We start from the raw sequence: 22365 nt of genomic DNA on the forward strand, positions 1-22365 counted from the left end.
TTTTTAAAAACAGAACGAAAAAAAATCGATAAAAAAACCTCGAAAACCTGAAATAGATTCTAAGTCACCCTAAATATGAATGATAATGCTTACCAGTCAGTCTTGTCTTATGAGTGAGATGCGAATACAGTATCTCTCCAAGCAGGATGAAGACGCTGAGTCCCATCCCAAGGGCGAGAGGGACGAAGGCAGTGAACACCTGTCATTTTTCAAGACTGATTAATAATCTGGCCAGGTGCGACTTTATAACATATGTTCACAACTCCGTGTGACGAAGTTTTAACAGAATCTGTAGACTGTAACTCAGTCATTTACGAGAAATATATTGATACTGAAATAGTGTCACAAACTACAACTTGAAATATGTTTATAGATGCTTATGAATTTTATATGCCTAGAAATAGGTGTCAAATACACAACTCTGTATGATGATTTGTAACATTGTCATCATGAGAAATGTAAAGATCGAAATAGTATCATCAACTAGAACTTGAAATAAATGCTTATAGATATTTCAGGGCATTATTAGGCCTAATACGACGTTGTCAAATATTATGCAAAACCTCCAATGCTGGATATTAAAGCAATACGAATGGCCAAGACGCACCTTTTTCAAATCCAAGGCGATCACCATAGGTGCTGGGCAGCTGTATGGCTCCGGGTACCATTTCAGCTTGAGTTTGTGGAGTATGCCCGTTTCCCTCATTTTATTTATGCTTGAAAGTAATAGAAAAGATAGTTAATTCTTTTCAGGAGTGAATGACTTCAGTTTTATTAGGCTAGAAATGACCAGGATACCTACTGTACAAATATTCAAAATGTTGTAAATGCCACTTGATTTTCATTGCTATTATGCCTTAATTATTTCATATTAACATATGAGAATGGCTTTATAATGTAATATAATGCTCTTATCGCGGCAGCGAGTCTAAAGGCTTCGTTATTGTGCTCTGGCAACCTACCGTTAAGATTCAGTGGACGACGAATATGTCTTTGTTTTTTTTTGTTTTTTTTTTTTTTAATGCTAAGTTTTATGTCCTTAGTTTTTTTTTTTTTTTTTCTTAATACTGTCTTATGTCCTCAGTTAGACCAGGCCCGAGAGGAACAAGAAAAGGTAAAGGGAAGGAAAGAAATAATGAGGATTAACTACCAAGGGGATAACTGTCCAGCTTCTTAATGGATGGCATATTCTAAGAGGCGAAACACAAATGCAGGAGGTGAAATCCAAAGCCTGGCGGTAGAATTGGGGGGGAGGTGGAAAATGACAAAATTGGGTAGTTCTAGGTGTTAAATTTGTGTTACATTATATAGTAACTTCTTAAAAAATCAGATTCTATAAGTTTTGTGAAAGCTTGTACCGTTAAGCACGAGGTAATGTAAGAGAGTGTCGAGAGGGCACGTCTGTATCCTAAGGAAATTATGTACCGTCCAGATCACCTCTTCCAAATAGGAACTTACTAATGGTTCAGCACAGGTCCGTATGGGAATCCTTTTCCCCACGCCAAGGACCCGTCGTTGAATAGAAGGTGCTGCCGCGCGGAGCGGAATGTGCAAGCTCCTATAGGATCTAGTCTCTGGACTTCGTAGGATCCTACGTATCCGTATTTCGGACTGGCGAGGGCGCTGCCCCGCAGCTCTTCGTAGGTGAGAGGGAGGGTGTCCTCGTAAGGAGCTATTAGCGAATTCCAGTACACTCGGAAGGTGGGCTTCTGAAAATCAAACATTGTTTTAGAAAGTAAGGTCCACAAACTGAAATGTGTAAGATAAAAAGTAATACATTAAACACTGTGATTTGAACAGATCTGTTAACTTTAAATGGCAATTGGAAATATAAGAAATAGGTCTAACAGCGACTTCTGCTTAAAATTCACCCTGCGGGAGCTGGTGACGTCATTCTGTGATATGTAAAAGTTACTGCTTTCTTGGTAGAAACGCTGTTTAATCTTACACTTTACACATACAAACGTCTCAGTCCTAACCCTGAAGAAATCCTCCAAGACAGAGCCCTTGAGGATTCCCAGACGGTAATTCCCGAGGGCCCTGAGGTCCTCCAGGGAGTCGAAAAGAAGTCCATTCCCCGTGACAGCCAAGAAGGACACGAGCTTGGCCGAATACGAAGTCAAAACCATCACGCCAAACACGTAGGCAGTCCAAAACACTATTCTGAGTCCGGTTATGTCAGGTGTGTAGGGCCAGCCTGGAAAAGGGTAGTGATAGATAGTTTAATTAACATAAGGATCTTCAGTAAATTTCTAGGCCGATAGAGTCTCTCTTGCATTGTACTAAGTTGGATTCCAGCTCTATCTTCCCGTCTTCTACCAGAGTTTTCGTTTTAGAGTTTCCGCCTCTCTCGTCCCCTGTCGTGACGACACTCATTTGGTAATAGTGAGAGAGACTCCAAAGAGCAGCTGCTAGGAGAAACAATACGGAGACTATAGATACCCAAAGCTCCGAAGTAAAAGGCTGCGTGTACGAAGTCCAGGAAAGGAAGCCATTGGTTGAGGGGCGAGCAAAAATGCGATAACTGTAGAATGAACAGATAAATGAATAGATAAATTGATTAATTATTCAATTGATACATGATAATAGAATAAGTAAAAATATAAATAGATCAGGCAATGAATAAACTAATAACCAGTCAATAAATTTGTAAATTTTGATTAAATAAATAAATAGATATGTTAATAGATAAACTAGTGAATAAATGAATGAATAAACATGGAAATGTTTGAGTAAATAAATATATCAGGCAATGGATAAGGAATGAATTAGGTTTGATATCTGATGTCAACAATGGAGCTGACGTCATCGTAAATAGATAGATAATTCAGCCAGTGAATAAACAGGTCAATCAGTCAATAATTGAATAATTAAACATGGAAATGCTTGCCTACGGTGTAAATGAACATTTCTGATTCCTATTGCTACGAAGCTTACGTGAAAACCCTCGGCATGATACATACATTTTCACCAAAGGATATGAAAAAAAAGGTTGAATCCTGAAGGTATTGTTGCTCGCTTATATTCAGAACATTGTAAAAAAGTAAATAGAATGAGATTCTCCGATTTCATCAATGTCAAGTTCCTACGTAACTGCAATGATTACCTCGTAACCATCAAAATTCGTCACGTCTTAGTCTTGTTAGCTTTGGCTGAGAATGCATCCAATCTGAATATGTTTCAATATAACACCACTTGTTCTTCACTCTTTATTTACTGGGACCTTTCATCGTATGTTAAATCTCTCTCTCTCTCTCTCTCTCTCTCTCTCTCTCTCTCTCTCTCTCTCTCTCTCCTTCCTCACATACGAACCTGAATTTGAGAAGTACAGAAGAATAGTCGATAACTTGCGCTCTTTCGTACGTCTGGGAGAGGAAAGCTACGATGATGTCAGCTCTCTTGTTCAAGACATCAGATATCAAACCTGTCCAGGATCCGTTTCGCAGGCGGCCATATTCACCATCGTCAGGTGTCCGAATGGTGTACCTAGAATTTATGAACCTGGCTTTAGTGATTCACGTCAACCGTGCATCTGATGTCTAGGCCAGTCCCTTACGACGCTTCTCACTGGCTGTTGATAAGCCAACCACAGGGCTGGAAACTCTCAGTCTCTCAGTTCACATAGACAAGATGTAGTATATTCCACTTCTCCTGAGGGATACCTCTTTCAAAAGTATCCCTCAGGATAGGTGGAACGTACATCCTGCCAATGTGAACTCTCGAGAGAGACTGAGAGTTTCCAGCCCTGTGATTGGCTTATCAGTCAACTTTCACCTAATCAGTTTATCTCCGCGAATCGCTAGTCTCAGGATCTTTCATTATTCCTCACAACCATAAGTACAATATTCCTTGCATTTTAATAATTTACTTACATTTTCATCTATTTATTTGTTAATTTGTTCATATATTCTTCTTTTTGACTAAGAGATGTCTTCTTTCTGTAATTCCCTTTACCTTCTGTTGTCTATTTCTAACGAACAGCATATAGTCTTTGGGAGCTTGAATTTTAAGTCAGTGGTCCCTTTGGTGGTCTTATTCCATATGAATAAGGTTCATCTTCTAATATATATATAATAATAATAATATAATAATAATAATAATAATAATAATAATACCTAGTACTGTGTGTGCGTATCCCCTATCGATCGATGAGCCGTAATTGAAGCAAGTGCTTGCAGATAAAATAAGGAAACATGATCCTTAGACAAAGGACGGCACTGGTCTAGTAACTCTTACCTGTCCAATTATATACAAAACACGGGAAAAAATAAAATAACAAAAATAAATAAATATATAAATAAATTATTATTCAATAAAACACTTGGGTCAAAATTTTAAAGAGAGAGAGAGAGAGAGAAAGACTTACGTGAAATTGAGGCGATCCTTGAGCGTTTCCAAGACCTCGCCGTAGAACCCTGACAAAATATGTTTGTTTTGAGCGCTGTCAAACGTTTTGAAATGGGCGTGGCCGTCCTGGAAGGCAGATAGAAGAAATTAGATCAAAATGAAACGCTGCTCTTGATATCTGGTTTGAACTGGGTAGACTAATCTTTCTAGCACCTTTCCGGTTCCTTCTCACATCACAGATTGGGTCTAGAGAGAACAGGATTTACACAAAAGCCCAGAAATGTTTACCTTGAAGTGATATTTGCTCAATTGGCAGTAGATTTTTGAGTCTAGAATAATTGTTTATTGAATTTAACCACAGAAAGAGTATCTGGTATATTGTAAGCATTCTTCAGTTCAACTAACTCGACATTCTTTAATTAATAGACAACTTCCTGACCAACTTTCTCTCTCTCTCTCTCTCTCTCTCTCTCTCTCTCTCTCTCTTCTCAAGTCCATTTCATTGGTAAATTCTCCTCTATTCTTCCAAAGTACTCACTCACTCAGTCTGGCGCTTTCTCAAGCCCCACTGTAACCCATTATCGTTCATTTTAAGGTGAGTTTCCCAACCCCAAGATCATGCCTGCACATTTGGTCACCCATCCAAGAACTGGACATACCCAATGCTGCACAAATTTACTAACTGACTGAGATATTAACCATGAGTCTGACAACATACGACCTGACCAGTCATTGCTGGCCACCAATCCAAGGATTGCCCATACTCTTCGTGAGTTCCTAGCGTAACAAAGAAAGCTCTCTGATTGGTCATCTTTGTTTCTTCAGCATGAGACAACAGAAATGTATCATTTTCGTTTGTCTTGTCATTATGTGAATGGACGATAACCAAACGATTGTGAGTGACAGTGTTCCAATACTTCTTCCTGTCGTAAGAGAGCTCGCGATAGTACACCCGTCAAAATCAACATAACTCGCATAACCAGTCATCCATTATTTAGACTTTTCGACCAATTTCTGTGACTCTGTTCGGTTCTCCGTCATTCAACAGACACTGGAAAGGGCGTTGCCCGCGATACGGTTGGTGGTTTGGCAAACGGTATAACTAACAACTCCTTTTTACTTTTTATGGCTATCTCAAACAAACATTGGTATCGTGGATTGGTATCGTGGAAATCTTCCTCAGTTCACCTGATATTGCGATCATATGATTTATGAAGAGAATAGCAGTACAGATCTGTGCCACTGTAATACTAAAATATAAAATTTATCCCACGAATGTGTTGTAAATTTTCTGCGCTTTCTGTCACATATGACGCGCTAGATAATTACATATTGAAATACAGAACTCCATAGTTGACAAACTAGCCAACATAAATTAGATATTCTTTGAAATTACAGATGATAGATCTTATGACCTCGCAAAAAATAAACTTGTTAAGACGTTCTTGTTCGTGCCCCGTGAGTCATTAGCCAGGAAAGTTCAACATCCAGATAGATGTAATTCTATAAAATATTTTTCCTTGGCGTGTTTCCCCGCCATCAACAAAGAAGTTGATCCCAGTGTTACGGTGCCATTGATTGTGATCTCGGAGAGAGAGAGAGAGAGAGAGAGAGAGAGAGAGAGAGAGAGAGAGACTTTTACAGGCTCCTGCCATGTCACTTATACCATCGTGCGTGTGTATGTGTGTGTGAGAGAGAGAGAGAGAGAGAGAGAGAGAGAGAGAGAGAGAGAGAGAGAGAGAGAGACTTTGAAAGGCTCCTCCATGTCAATTATTACGCATCGTGCAAGGGACAGAGAGAGAGAGAGAGACTTTGAAAGGCTCCCTCCATGTCAATTATTACGCATCGTGCAAAGAGAGAGAGAGAGAGAGAGCCTTCGGTGAGCTCTTCATGTCTCAGTTACATTATCTTGAGTCTAAATAAACCTTATTTCACCTACCCTGACGAAGGTCACCACGAAGTGGACACCTGACAGGTCCTTCCGTCGATCGTACTTCGCCGAAGTCATGAGGGTCAGTCTAGTCGAGCCCTTGGACGTGTGTGAGGAGGTCCTGTTGATGAATTCTGTATTTCCTCCTAAGAATTCTTCCTCAGTCTCTCCTTTGTCAGCAGCATTGGCGTACCAAGTACCCAGATGGCTCTGTTTCATTTCCAGGTACCTGGCGGGGAACCACATGTCCACCAGGAGGAATACGCCAGGGGTCATCTCCTTCAATGATACGACCTGGAGGAATCTCCTTCTTGTGTAAATCTAATAATAATAATAATAATAATAATAATAATAATAATAATAATAAGAAGGAAGAAGAAGAAGAAGAAGAAGAATAAGAAGAAGAAGCTGGCTGTAGTACCAACAAACTTTAAGCAAAGGCATTTTCTCTCGTTCTGTGACCCCAACTTCAACCAGAATGTGTCATTTTTAGTCCAAGAAAGCGTGTCAAAGTAGTAGACGATGTTGAATAACATTGATCCTTCATCCAGCGAAGAATAAATGGTGCTATAAAGGATGTACATTTATTCCTTCAATTACAGTACCACTTGTCCAGATAATGATCTCTCACCTTCTTTCCATTACTATAGAACAGATGCCACTCAGCATATTTCTTCAGTGTCATTTGACCTAAAATAGTAAGCATACTATCTAGAACGATTTGTTCATTCATACATTACCATCCTCACACACAAAAAAAAGGAATATAACTCACCATAGAATCAATAGGAATGTAGACATCTGGTGACCAGTTTCCTTGATAGTCGTGACCGGCAATCAACCACACGTACTGTGAGAGATGGTCACTCATCTGAGAAAAAACAATTTTTGTCAGTTTTCTTAGTTTGCTGATTTCGTGTTCTGGGCATTTGAGGAGGGAATTTCAGACATTTAAATATATGTACGTATATGTATACGTAACTGCTGAAAGTAGGAACGATGATGAAACTAAGAAGTTTTCAAATTCACATTTCATGGATAATAATTTCGTCTCTCGCGGATTCGAACCAGCGCACAGAGAAGAAATCAGGACTTCAATGACTTTACCGACTCGGCCAACAAGTGAGGTACAAGTTGATACCGATTCCGACCTTATAAATCACTGTATAACTCAGGTATTTTTGATTAAAATCGATATCCACCCCCCTCTGCCATGTTAATAAAGTTGTACGTTTGCCGCGCATTGCCATATTATGAATTTTTATCACATCACCGTGATTCATTATACGCATTAAGCTACAAATGTCCTTTAATATCCAGTTCGCTCTACCTCGGAATTAATATATTTTCATATATGTTAAATGAAGGGGAATTTTAGTTGATAATAATTTCGTCCTCTCGTGGATTCGAACCAGCGCACAGAGGTGGGTGGATATCGATTCAGATTGCAAATACTTGTTGGCCGAGTCAGTAACTTCACTGGAGTACTGATTTCTCCTCTGTGCGCTTGTTTGAATCCACGAGAGGACGAAATTATTATCAACCATATATTCCCCTTCGGTTAACATATATGAAAATATATTAAATCCGAGGTAGAGCGAATTGGATATTAAAGGACATTTGTAGCTTAATGCGTGTATATGAATCACGGTGATGTGATAAAAATTCATATATGCTATATATAAAAGTTATTCCAATAGTATCAAGATATTAATAAATGTGAAAATCTCTCTCTCTCTCTCTCTCTCTCTCTCTCTCTCTCTCTCTCTCTCTGTAGAACTATATGACCACATTCATGTGTATAACTTTCAGTTAATAAGAAATTGTATAATAAACACATTTTTGCTGTTCTAAATCCATACTCTCTCTCTCTCTCTCTCTCTCTCTCTCTCTCTCTCTCTCTCTCTCAATCTGGATCTGTATGGCCTAGTGCTGTGTATTATTTTCAATCAAGAAGAAATTGAATTTTGAATACATTTGTATTATGACTACTGTTTTCATACGGGACTAAATCTCTCTCTCTCTCTCTCTCTCTCTCTCTCTCTCTCTCTCTCTCTCTCACTTCCAGCAGCGTTGCCTCAGTCCCCTCTCTGTGGCAAAGGGTCACAATAAGGCTGTGTTTCTCGCCGGCGTGTCCAGGCCTGGGAGACGCTCGGCCGGTGGCAGCAGGAACTGACTCATTCCTATTCTGGGAGTTTCCTTGGAATGACCTTGGGTAATTCCTCCACTTGGGACAGGAATGAATTTTCCAAGTCAGGGGGTTCTTCCGTGAGATGGACTTGAGAAGCCGTAGATCTGAAATGTTCGAGTTATTATTATTATTATTATTATTATTATTATTATTATTATTATTATTATTATTATTATTATTATTATTATTATTATTATTATTATTATTATTAAACATGTTTCTGCATGTTAGAAAAGGCTGGTATCTGAAATTTTTATTATTATTATTTATATTACAAATATTCGACAATGGAAAAAAAAAAACACAATCAATGGACGCTGACGTGCTATTGTTGGAATTCCTTTAAGTTTTAAATGCATAGGTACATCTGAGGCTAGTAGTCTTAGTTTTTATTTATTTTTTGGATCAAGATAGATTTTCAAGAGGAATCTGATTTTGAGCGCTACATCTGTCAACTGTATTTTGGTAAGCACAGTTGGTAACTGACGGTTGATAATCACTTAGAAGTAAAAGAGAACAAAAGGGGAGCCGTCACAGGAAAAAGAAGAAGAGAAGAAGAAGAAGGAGAAGAAGAAGAAGAATGCTGTTGTGTGGTACCAAATACCAACTAACAGGATTCCAGGAAGCAAAACTTATCTTACAGCGACTAAACAGCTGCTCCAGTACCAGAGAGTGAGGAAAAATGTTTCTTAAAGCAACTAAAAACCTTACTTGCTGGTTCATTGGTGTAGATGTTAAGAGTCTTCGCTTCCATGCTGTTGGCAAAATCAGAAATCAAAGTCCCCAGGTGAGTGTAATACCGTCTCTCTTCTATACGAGATTTGTCAACATGGCGCGGTCTTCTTGGCAGACGTTTTCCCTTCCCCTTGCCGACATTCGATGTGCTTCGGTTGCCCACTCTGCGCTTCTCTTATATAAGTTGTTTTATCAACCGTAGTCGTATTTCCAAGGGAGAACCTGCCGCTTCTCTCACAGCCTTCCTTACTTCCAGGTTCAACCATTCCCAAACTTTTATAGTATGTATTGACGAGGCTCTTTTGTTGGCCAAGTTCTCCAGCAAGTTTATGATATTTGATTCCTTTCCAAAAGAATTCGGCGCCACTTTCTCGATAGAGTCTGGACTTGTCGTTACTTCCCCGCGTCACAATGGTCGCAAACCAAAGCGTGCTTATAAACGTCAGATTCATTTTAGAGGGTTCAATATGGCTTCGTCGTTATTCTTGCAGAGTGACTGGTTCCCTCTTGTATAAGAATTTCAATATCGAGTTGCAGGAAGAATCCTGAAAAGATATATATAAAAAAAAAAAAAAAAAAAAAAAAAAAAAAAAAAAAAAAAAAAAAAAAATTAAATAAAATATAATAATATAATATTTTATTAATAATAATTATAATCTATATATATATATCTATATATATATATTATATATATATAATATATATATATATATATATATATATTATATATTTAAAACATTTCTATAACTTTTAACTGAAAAAAAAAGTTTACTTGTTGAAAGGTAAAGAACGCACCCATGTAAATGAATACTGAATACAATTTCAGCTCAGCAAACACCTGGGAAAGTCTTCGTATTGATATAGATATATATATATATATATATATATATATACATAAGGTATAACCCACGAAGGAAAAATAAACAACGGGGTTTCTGCAAGATCTTTCGACTGAACGTCCTTTACTCAGCAGACAAACTGACTTGCATGAGAAATTGAGGGTACAGGAAAGGTCGTATAACTGACAGATATGGATTATAAGGAGATTAGTACCTAGAATCTGACACACCTGGAGAATGAGTAACCTTTCCAAGCAAGCATAAACATGGGTACAATTTAAGAACAAAAAGATTAAGTCCAACTGCTCAGACACAGAGACAAGACAATTACTCTCTAAATCAGATAACCAGGTACCATCGATTAAGTTTATTCTAGAATTGGAAAAAGACAATTGCCTCCCTTTTTAAGATGTTTTGATACATAGAGAACCCTCAATGTAAATTCAGTATTTATAGGAAACCATCCAACAACTTAACTTATGTGCATTTCTATTCAGGCCACCATCTTAACATCAAATTATCAATTTTTTCTTCTATATTTTTACAAGCATTGCACATTGTCAGTCCCCAATATTTGGATCAAGAAATTGAATACATAAGAAAAATAGGGAAAGATTCATGTTATCCTTCACATATACTAGATATTTGTTATAATAAAGCCCACAAAAAGTTTTATTGTGTAAGTAATATGGAGAAAGAAAACTCGAAGAACATTCTCAGATTGCCTTATTTTAACGGATTTGAAACCATTAAATCATTGTTAAAAGCCTTTTAGGTCAACCTTGTTTTTTCCTATAATAACACACTAAAAGGAATGTTAATAAGAAATGGCCCCAGGGAAAGCAACAACATAATATATAAGATTCCATGTATGGACTGTCCTTACTTTTTATCTCGGACAGTCGAGCAAGGGCTTAGAAGTATGATTAAAACAGCATAAATATTCTGTCAAAACTGGGCAAACATCTAATGCAATATTCATTCATTTAAGTGAAAATAACCACCGGATAAATTGGATTGGTAGTTCAGTAATTGCAAGATCAAAAGATGTCTTATCACGATATCTTTTAAAATCTGCCATAATACAACTTACTTCCCATTGTAACTTTAATATAAGCCGTGGCCTGTTTCATCTAGACCCTTGCATTTGTAACATGTTTAAGAATTACCTCAGAGATATAATTACAGACTTAAATACAGATTAGTTGCCTTGGAGATATTTTCTTTGTAATGTTCATTATGCTTTGTGAATAAGTTTTTGTTTACCAAAGATCTGATTGTGGTCAGCTGTCGCCCTGTATAATCCTTTTATTGTCTTGTCCCTGTGTCTGTGCAGTTGGACTTAATCTTTTTGTTCTTAAATTGTACCCATGTTTATGCTTGTTTGGAAAGGTTACTCATTCTCCAGGTGTGTCGGATTCTAGGTACTAATCTCCTTATAATCCCTATCTGTCAGTTATACGACCTTTCCTGTACCCTCAATTTCTCATGTAAGTCAGTTTGTCTGCTGAGTAAAAGACGTTCAGTCGAAAAATCTTGCAGAAACTCCGTTGTTTATTTTTCCTTCATGGCTTATACCTATATTTATGGATTTATCACGTTCCAAACTTTCGTGATTCAGTTATATATATATATATATATATATATATATATATATATATATATATATATATATGTATGGTATATATATATATATATATATATATATATATATATATATATATATATGAATAATATGCTTAAAAAATCACAGTAGATGCACGTGACTTCATAAATAAGCGAATACCACAGGAAAATGATAGTCAGAAATCCAAGCTCTTTCGTCTTGGATTTCTGACTACCATTTTCCTGTGGTATTCGCTTTATATTTATATATATATATATATATATATATATATATATATATATATATATATATATATATATATAACCATTTCTATAACTTTAGCGTAGCAAACACCTGGGAACGTCTACGTAATTAATACTGCAAGATGCATAGAGTAATGTAGCGTAAGAAACTATGAGTAAGCTGACTCGTTAATGAATGACAAACTTAGTTTGGAAAGAAATCGTGGGTTCGGTAAAATATGAACTACCATCGTTATTTAATGAGGTGCTCTCTCTCTCTCTCTCTCTCTCTCTCTCTCTCTCTCTCTCTCTCTCTCTCTCTCTCTCTCTCTCTCTCTCACACACACACACACTCATATTATATGGCACTGGTTTCCCTGCAGACTGGTAGATGTCGCGTTTAAGGTATGTAAACTAAAGAATGAGCTAGATTGTTTATTACCTTCGCTAACGATAATGTACCGCTATATATTCATGTGCTATTGTTTTCTCTGTGCGTCTTTCAATAATGGGGCAGTTTGCTGGGACGAGATGGGGGTTGTGGGAGGTACGGGGAGGTTGTGGGAAAAAGGGCTGCCTATGGAAAGACAAAAGATTTTGTAATACTCTGTTGAGTCTGTAGACCCAAACTAAGATGTTCATCCAGATTTAATTTTTTATATGATTTCATTTATTTTATTTTTTTATTTTTTTTACTCCTCCAGTTTTCATTAAAAACCTATGTATTAATGATGTTTCAACCACTTTTGAATCTGCTCTACTTCTGAATCCACGTGTGTATGTGTGTGTGTGTGTGTGTGTGTGTGTGAGCTTTATAATCTCCACCAAAAGTCTTCAATTACTCTAAAACTCCGAGATATTTTCGGCCACCAGCGACACCTAAACAACCTCCTACCACGCAAACACCACCCTCCCCACCACAATCACCCACTACGTTAATCACCCATCCTTTCTGCACCCACACCAACTTCCACCAGCTCTTGTAGTAGCGAATGAAGACTTTCTGAAGAAAACTTTCAGATGGGATTTGCTATAAATGAGAAAAGCAAATAAGACGTTGTGAATAAGTATCCCAACTCGATCGTTCTCCGTTCTGTTGACGAGAAGGCAGTCAATTATCATGAATATTATATAAATATAGATGCAAGTCATGACAATCCCAGGCATAAACTAGTCATGACAACCCTGAGAACTTTAGTCTTTTTTTCAGTTTCGCGTGACGAGAATTTTTCCTGAGTAATATCTACAAGTCATTCCTGCAATGGCTTTGTTCTATGCAAAAGTTTTTGTTTTTGCCTATGGAATTAGGGACAAAAGCTAGGCGCCCGAATTATAACTATTTCCATTACATTATTGTTATCATTATTGGAGTCCTCGTTTGCTACCTTCAAACTTTGGTTTAATGATTGCTAAGATTATTTAATGACAACTCAAGTCTGTTTAATAGCCACTTTACGTCTTTGTTTAATGGATGCTAAAGTCTTTGTTTAATGGCCACTGAAGTCTTTGCTAAACAGGCATTTAAAGTGTTTGTTTAATGGTTGCTGAAGTCTTTGTTTATTTACAGTTCAAATCTGTGTTAAATAGCCAGTTAAGGTCTTTGTTCAATGGCTGCTAAAGTTTTTGTTTAATGGCCACTCGAGTCATTAAGTTAAAAAGCCATGTAAGGTCTTTGTAAAATGGCTGCTGAAGTCTTTGTTAGATAGCCAGTTAAGGTCTTTGTTTAATGGTTGCTAAAATCTTTGAGTAATGGCCACTCAAGTCTTTGTTAAATGGCCAGTTAAGGTCTTTGTTTAATGGCTACTGAAGTCTTTGTTAAATAGCCAGTTAAGGTCTTTGTTTAATGGCCACTGAAGTCTTTGTTAAATAGCCAGTTAAGGTCTTTGTTTAATGGCTACTGAAGTCTTTGTTAGATAGCCAGTTAAGGTCTTTGTTTAATGGTTGCTACAATCTTTGAATAATGGCCACTCAAGTCTTTGTTAAATAGCCAGTTAAGGTCTTTGTCAAATGGCTACTGAAGTCTTTGTTAGATAGCCAGTTAAGGTCTTTGTTTAATGGTTGCTAAAAATCTTTGAGTAATGGCCGCTCAAGTCTTTATTAAATAGCCTTTTCGTGGCCACTAATAACCCTATTGATAGCCATTATGCCCACTGCTTATTGTGACCCACTGAACAGTGATCTTTGTTTTCTGTAGCCACTGAATATTTTTTTTATATCCAACTGTGAATGATATAATCATTCATAAGAGATGAATACATCCAACCATAGATTAAAGTCAAATAAGCATTTTATGGGTAAAAATTTGTAGTGCCAATGGACATTTGTTTATCCCCTGAATTATCTCTTATAAACATGTAGTATTCTGAAAGCAGGTTAGCTAATGGCTTCGTCACAGACAATATCTTTTTGCTGCCATAAAGGTAGACCAGAATAATTGCTGGATTGCTCACTAGTGTAAATGATTTACAACAAATCTTTCAGCAAAAAATAGAAGAATTATTGTGTCTTTTTTCTAAGTGTAACTATTATCCAGCACGAATATTCATAAAATTCCTTCCAGTTTAAAACATTTTCAGAAAAAACTACTAATAGTAATCAGTAGACTTGTGTTCTGGAATAAGGTATTTCACGTAACACACCTTGCAAATTAAAACATGATACGAAGAGGATAAACTGGCAAAGCTACATAAAAAAAATGGGTTATGAGCAAACAATGGTACTTTGTCATTCATTCAATCTAGATTTTCATACTTGTGTCCCCCTTGCCTTAGATTATTCTGAAAAATGGTGACCCCTTTAAGTCGTATTAATTACTGTATCTTCCGGTTTATTAACTCATACTAAAGCAAAGCTAGGGTTTGGAACTCTGTGTGTGTGTGTGTCTTTGCACCAGTGATGTGGGAACCATAAGGCAATACTTTAGTAGTCTTTATATTGTACCTTCTCAATTTCTGTTCACTTTTGTAGGCTTTTGTAATAATTTTTTGTTATCTCTTGGATGATTGACTAAGAGTGGGGCCATCCATTACTTGTTTGACCAGATTTCTGAATGCTTCTGGTGTTATTCCTCTTTACCTTTGTAAGATCCAGTAGACATGAACTCTTAAAATGTTCAAAATAGAGTAATTTTAGTTTTGTGAAAACTAACCATTACACGTTTGACTGACAGGGGAGCGATGGAGAGACTTCAAAATGTCCTCAAGTAAAGGAAAATGTTTCCCCAACCAAGAGCCCTTGAGTCTCCAGTTTAGTAGGAAAATAGCGGTTCAGTGATTTCTTGTGCTCAGTTGTACCGATAACATGATATAACGTCGCCAAGCAAATGAATTAATTTAATCTTGCTTTGTTCCGCTATCTAAAGTATCTAAAACACACACACACACTCTCTCTCTCTCTCTCTCTCTCTCTAGAACGACTCAGAATAGTCACCTTCGTTTGCCAACCACTTCTTCAGTTACCTTTTGCATACACATATTCATCGGATTGTATTCGTGCACAAAAGTGGGATACTGAATTACTATTCTATATTTCAAACCAAATTCATTACTGTGACGATGAAAAGTAGAAATAAAAAAAGGCATGATTATTTCCTCGTTGTCTTTTCAAGCAGTTTCTGACAGAGGTTTTCTTTTTTATTTTTTCTCCTACCTTACGAAAAATTTGGATTACAAGTATGCTATTGCATAATTCAAAACATAATCACTACAGTAATGACAGAGCACTCATTGTTATTACTTGAATGAAGAACATGCTTGTGTTGGTAAGAGTCTGTCATGCAACCCTTACGAGTTATAGAGACGTAACGTTTGCATCTGCACCTTACGCCGAACATTAATAAAGCAAAGTAAGATATTATAAGTCAGTAAAATCAAATATCTATATTTACTCCCTTGTGCACAATCTTGAGACCATGGATTATCGGAGACATCATGCATTTATGTCTATCCAAAAAAATAATAATAATGAATAAATAAATACATTCTTCCCTCAGAGACTAAACGAAAGTGTATGCCTAGAAACACTTCACTCAAACCTGATTACTGAAGCGTTAGAGCTGCAAAAATGTTTGATATCGAATTTGCAAGGATTATCAGAAGTGACCTCGAAGACAATACCTCCGCGACTGAGACAGGAGAGCTGGCCAGGCGTTACTCTTGCATTGTAACCCAAGTTGTAACCTACTAACGACTGACTATGACTGCTGGGCTGGCGATAGATCTAGGCGCGCGCCATTTTAGACAGAAGAAGAAGAAGATAAAGACGATACGAGTAGCGTGCATGTCAGTTCGTTTTCATTATCTGTGTTACAGACACTTCGTGTTAGTATTACCTGTCCACTAACGACTGACATTCTCATCACCTCCCGTTACAATAGACGTTACTTGGCATAGGCCCTGGCAGAGTTAATGATTCTCTTACTCGATTGTGTGGTATACGGGTGACTAACATATTTGGTTTTCATGACACGATACGAAGAATTTAGTGTCGTTTAAAGGCATTTTTAAATTGTTCTTATTAAACCAGAAATCATGGTGCACAAAAGCAATTTATAGAAGGTACCTCTTCAATTTTGAACTTTCCAGCAAAATCTGCTGATGATTTTTATCAGGTCATGAGGGAAATCCTATTATTGAACCCTGGGTTTGTGCACTCTCTGGATGGGTGACTCTCACACTATGAGAATGATTCAGAAACTTTTCAGAAAAAGAGAATGAAGTTTGAAATCGTGTTTCAAAGAGAAGTATGCTAAACTATAACAGCTGCAAAACATGAAAAAAATGGGCAGTGAGACCTACACAACAAAGCTTCGGTACTTGCCAACGTGCTTTCGTTTTCCCCTAGTCTTTTCAAGTTCCACTTCACTAGTTTTCTGTAAAAGAAAACTATTGTGTCGGCTTTGTCTGTCCGTTGCCACTTTCTTCTGTCCACCTTCAGATCTTAAAAACTACTGAGGCTAGAGGGCTGCAAATTGGTAGGTTGATCATCCACCTTCCAGTCATCAACCATACCAAATTGCAACTCTCTACCCTCAGTAATTTTTATTTTATTCAGGGTTGAAGTTATCCATAATCATGCTCCTGGAAACTATATAGGATAGGCCACCATCGGGCCGTGGTTAAAGTTTCACGGGCTGCGGCTCATACAGTATTATACCGAGTCCACCGAGAGATAGGTCTGTTTTCGGTGGCCTTGATTATACGCTGTAACGGCGTTACAGAAAACTCGATTGCGCCGAAGAAACTTCAGCTTATTTTTTTACTTCTTTTTCTCCTTAACACTTAGGGCTTCCACACGCAAGCCCTTCTACAATGGGATTAATGTAAACTTGCTGAAGTGTATTTTTTTTATAGCCTCTTGCGGTGGTGGAGTGGGTAAAAGCTTCGCTGACGTTCCTGGATTTGTATGGTGTCCTGGGTTCACGCCTGGGCGACGATAATTCTATTATCGCCTAATAAAAAAATTCCCCTTCGGTTAAGCATATATGAAAATATATTAATTCCAAGGTAGAGTGGATTAGATATTAAAGGACATTTGTAGCTCGATGTATATATATATATTATATATATATATATATATATATATATATATATACATATATAGTATGTATAACTGAATCACGAAAGTTTGGAACGTGATGAATATATACGTAAATAAAGGTAGAAGCCACGAAGGAAAGTGCAACAATGGAGTGGCTGCAAGATCTTTCGACGCAACGACTTTTACTTACGAAGATCCTTGCAGCCACTCCATTGTTCACTTTCCTTTCGTGGCTCTACCTTTATATATATATATTATATTATATATATATATATATAATATATATGCATATATTATATAATATATATATATATAATATATATATATATATATATATTCCTGAGGCATTTTACATATATATAATATGTATTTTAATATATATATATTATATATATATATATAATATATATTATAAAGGTAGAAGCCACGAAGGAAAGTGCAACAATGGAGTGGCCGCAAGATCTTTCGACGCAACGTCTTTTACTTACGAAAGATCTTGCAGCCACTCCATTGTTTCACTTTCTTTCGTGGCTTCTACCTTTATATATATATATATATATATATATATATATATATATATATATACTATATATATATATCCATGAGGCATTTTATATAAATAATATATTTAAATATATATATATATATATATATATATATATATATATATATATATATATATATATGTATATGTATATGTATATATGCATTATATATACTATATATCCAAAATAATCTTAAAGCTAGAGTTTTTCCTTAAAAAATTAATTTAGAACAGAATTTTCTGTCAAAACTAACTTAAAACCAAAGTTTTTGTCAAAAACAAACTTAAAACTAAACTTTCTCTGTCAAAAATACACTTAAAACCAACTTTTTTTATCAAAATAATCCTAAAAATAAAGTTGTCCTCTAAAATATAAACTGACAATCAGAATTTTTCTCTATAATATAAACTTAAAGCCAAAGCTTCTCTGTCAGAAACAAATGCAAAACCAAAATTTTTATCTAAAAAATAAGCTTAAAATAAGTTTTTTTATGTCAAGCTTAAAATAATTTTTTTCTGTAAAACTTGAAACCATAATTATTTTTTCTGTCAAAAAATAAACTTGAAACTAAATTGTGGTGTAGGCCCTCAGCCTGGTCCTAAATGAAGGGAACGTTGGGTGTGACCACTGAGTTGATTAACAGCTCTCCTAGGGCTGGCCCGAAGGATTAGATATTTTGACGTGGCTAGGAACCAATTGGTCACCTAGTAACGGGACCTACAGCTCACTGTGGGATCCGAACCCCGTTATATCAAGAAATTAATTTCTATCACCAGAAATAAATTCCTGTGATTCCGCGTTGGCCGAGCCGAGAATCGAACTTCGGACCACTGGATTGGTAGCCGAGCGCGAAAACGACTCATCCAACGAGGAACTACCTGTTTGGGTGAAACGCTTGGTTGTTAACACCTATTCAATCTCGTTGTTGAATATCCTGAATGTAGGATATAAAACGAACTCTTCTGTTGTTGTGTATTGCACAGTGTACATTGTAGAGAGAGACACGAAGAGAGACAAATTACATAAGTGTATAGATGAATCAAAGCTAGAGACTCATATCCTACCACATGAGGCAGAATTTACATAACCGAAGTCTGTGAGGTAGATCATGCAAGGTTCAATCCTAAACATGAGAATAACATTTTTGAATGTACTTATTTGAGTGAGCCTCTACCATGAAAAGCAAAATTAATTGCCACTGCTTGCTTTACCAGTAACTAATGCTCATAAATAAATCAAAGCACATACATTTATATGATTTATGGGTGTGTGTACATAGCCCTGTATATATGCAACTGTATTGTATAAACATATATTTTTAAACATATATATATATTATATATATTATTATATTATATATTTTATCCGTGATATATTATATATATATATATATATATATATAGATATTTATATATATACATTATATATATATATATATACAGTATAATACGAGATAGTTTCTCGTATTTTCATATTGGTAAGCATTAAGCCAAAGCGGTAGGCAAAGTAAGTTTGGTAACACTTTCTCCTCCCCCCTCTCTCTCTCTCTCAGACACTGACACAATAGCCCACCCCCCCCCCCCCTCTCTCTCTCTCTCTCAGACACTGACAATAGGCCCCCCCCCCCTCTCTCTCTCTCTCTCACCATTTCATTAGGTCATCAAATCAGAGTCAGAACTACAAAAATATACATTTATTCAAAGCAAAGTACTAATTGAATAACTCAGATTCTTGCAGGATAATTAAATGGAATGATAACTCAAAATTCAAGTAACTCAGATAACCCCCGTAAAATATCAGTCTACAAAGTAATCAGTCACAAAATATAGTTCCCTCCCCTAGAACACAGTCCCCTCCACTAGATCCGCCTGTTAAAAGACAGGAGGAACACACTAATGAGCATACACAATTGTAAAGACAAAGTCAAAAGATTAAATGAAATAGAGCAACTTTACAAATATCAAAAATACAGTCAAGCCACATCTTTGGCTAAAGCACAGCAATTCTTACCCATCTCAAGCCTAGAATCTCACTACACAGAATAAATATATAATGTCCGCAGAGCTGTCCCGGCATCTGTCTTTTCTCCTCATAACCGTCTCCATCGTTCTGGCTAATTACCTGCCATTATGAGTGAAAGAGGCTCACACGTACAGACAAACTCACGCCCTTCGTCCACGCCCTGAAACCACTCTCAACGGGTTTCAAAGTCACCTCTCTCGAACGCCCATACCTACAGGACGAACATTGACCTGCTCAGTAAGGATCTTAATGTCACACCATCTCAAGACACATCAGCATTCTTAAGCTGTCGCTCGGACACTCAGTCTCCATGGGAAGCTAAAACGATGACTTCCAATTTCTAAGGAATGTCAAGGCACGTGACATACAACAATGTCTCATACATCTCATTATCAGTCTTTATATATATATTATATATATATAGATAATATATATATATATATATATATATAATATATATATATATAGATATATATACACGATATATATATATATGTTTTTTATTTAGAAAAAATAATTTTAAAATATAATACAGGTTATGTATATATGAATTTATGTGCATGTGTGCATGTGTGAAAATGCCAAAAACGTACTAAGATATTAGAAGATGTATTCATCATGATCACTATTACCATCTTTAAGATTTTATGATTACTATTAGTGTTATTATTAGCATAACTTTTATTCTTTTCTATACTGTAGTTCCATCATTATCATTATTACAACTGTTATTAGTATTGTTATTATTAGTAGTAGTAGTACTAATACTACTACTAATAATAATACTAATAATAGTTGTAATAATGATAATTATAGTAGAGATAAGAATAAAAACTATTACTATGATCATCATTTGCATTATTATTAATTGTATTACCCAAACATATTTACAATTATATTACCAAATCAATCTACTAAGACATTATGATGGGGCCAGATGGGCCCCCAATCACAGTAGGCCCTGGTACATTGCATCTCCGGCACCCAAAGTAGTTCCGCCACTCGCAATACCTATGAACTGAACCAGTGTTGCCAACCATCTAAGAGGCTACTTACCCTACCTAGGCACTGAAATTACCCTACGCCCAGCCTTAAGAGATATATATATATTAATAAATTTGTTGTCCATTGGGTACTTTTCAATAAAATACAAGACAAGCATTTTGTAATTACCTCACATTTTGCTCAGATTTCGTGACATTACCCCGTTACCCTACAGACCCCAGATTTGAGGCTTAATTACCCTATGCATAGGGTATTTACCCCACGGCTGGCAACACTGAACTGAACAGTCACCGTAAGAGAATTTCCCGCGCTAGTTCCATGAGGTATCATGCACTGCGGCGTTTCTTTCCTTTAACTGTACCTCCATTCATATCTTTCTTCCATCTTGCTATCCACCCTCTCCTGACAATTATCATAGTGCAACTGTGAGGCTTTCATCCAGTTACACTTACATATGAGACATGCATAACATACGTTATGGCTTATTCCTTATTGCATTGCTCTTTATTGCAGTAACACAGTAACACTGGAGACATTCATAACTTAACATACAATTCATTCTGAATATGTCTATATCTCACTGTCCCAGGCCAGAAATAAACAAGCAGAGCATGAAGTGAAAAAGTGAAGGACTTGAGAGATAATTATACAGCTTCTTTAGAATCTTTATTTAAAAAATCAAATTACTCAGTCCCATATCGGATACAACGCAAACCCACACTTCGTCACGATTTGATTGGCCTATTTCGTTCATAGGATATCTATATATCTTTAAAAATTCGTATATCTTAGTGACCATGTAATTTTCAACGCCATTTTTTATATATTATTAAAGGAGTCCGAGTGATTACCAAATCACTACTAGAAGAGAATCGTAATAAGAAATACGGGGAGACGTTTTCGTGACGTTCTCTTCAGCTTCATAAACAGCGACCAATACAGCTGGTTTCTTATTCACAGGCAAGGATAATAGAGAAGTTTCACATTATTCTCCGGAGTTCCAACGATTTTCGAATCGAAAGCCAGTGTCTAGAAACATAATCAAATAATGACTAACAGTCATTGCGCTTAAAAAAAAAAAAAAAAAAACTTCTGTATAATTTTCTTGATTTAAGATGGCGATCAAGCGAAACAGATTCACTTATCTGTGTATCCTATCCAGCAAAGCACATCGATCAGTGGGCGTGTTCGAATTTACGTTATCAAAAGCCTCGAAGCGGCGAAGCCAGTTTACCAGCGATTTCCATTAAGGACAGTGACGAACGATCAATACTGTGTTGTTTATATAATATTTGTAGTTTTTTCTCTTCATACGAAAAAGAAGGTAAGCGCACTAGCTCATTTACAAAACAGACATTTGTTTGT

General features: G+C 36.3%; 1 protein-coding gene across 1 annotated transcript in view; it reads right to left on the bottom strand.

Annotated features, from left to right (window-relative positions):
- LOC135217630 (probable glutamate receptor) overlaps nucleotides 1–9746 on the bottom strand; it is an 11105-nt gene extending 1359 nt beyond the window's left edge. Inside the window, exons 1-11 of the mRNA XM_064253595.1 lie at nucleotides 9180–9746; nucleotides 8340–8572; nucleotides 7053–7148; nucleotides 6287–6571; nucleotides 4367–4473; nucleotides 3313–3486; nucleotides 2259–2524; nucleotides 1980–2197; nucleotides 1459–1709; nucleotides 608–716; nucleotides 94–199 (exon numbers count right to left, since the gene is read on the bottom strand). Of these exons, the coding sequence (XP_064109665.1) occupies nucleotides 94–199; nucleotides 608–716; nucleotides 1459–1709; nucleotides 1980–2197; nucleotides 2259–2524; nucleotides 3313–3486; nucleotides 4367–4473; nucleotides 6287–6571; nucleotides 7053–7148; nucleotides 8340–8572; nucleotides 9180–9222 (1888 nt within the window). The 5' untranslated portion in view covers nucleotides 9223–9746. The remainder of the gene's footprint in view (nucleotides 1–93; nucleotides 200–607; nucleotides 717–1458; nucleotides 1710–1979; nucleotides 2198–2258; nucleotides 2525–3312; nucleotides 3487–4366; nucleotides 4474–6286; nucleotides 6572–7052; nucleotides 7149–8339; nucleotides 8573–9179) is intronic.
- Between the last annotated feature and the right edge of the window lie 12619 nt (nucleotides 9747–22365).

The sequence above is a fragment of the Macrobrachium nipponense genome, chromosome 7 (assembly GCF_015104395.2).
Source record: "Macrobrachium nipponense isolate FS-2020 chromosome 7, ASM1510439v2, whole genome shotgun sequence".
In the NCBI taxonomy this organism is placed as follows: domain Eukaryota; kingdom Metazoa; phylum Arthropoda; class Malacostraca; order Decapoda; family Palaemonidae; genus Macrobrachium; species Macrobrachium nipponense.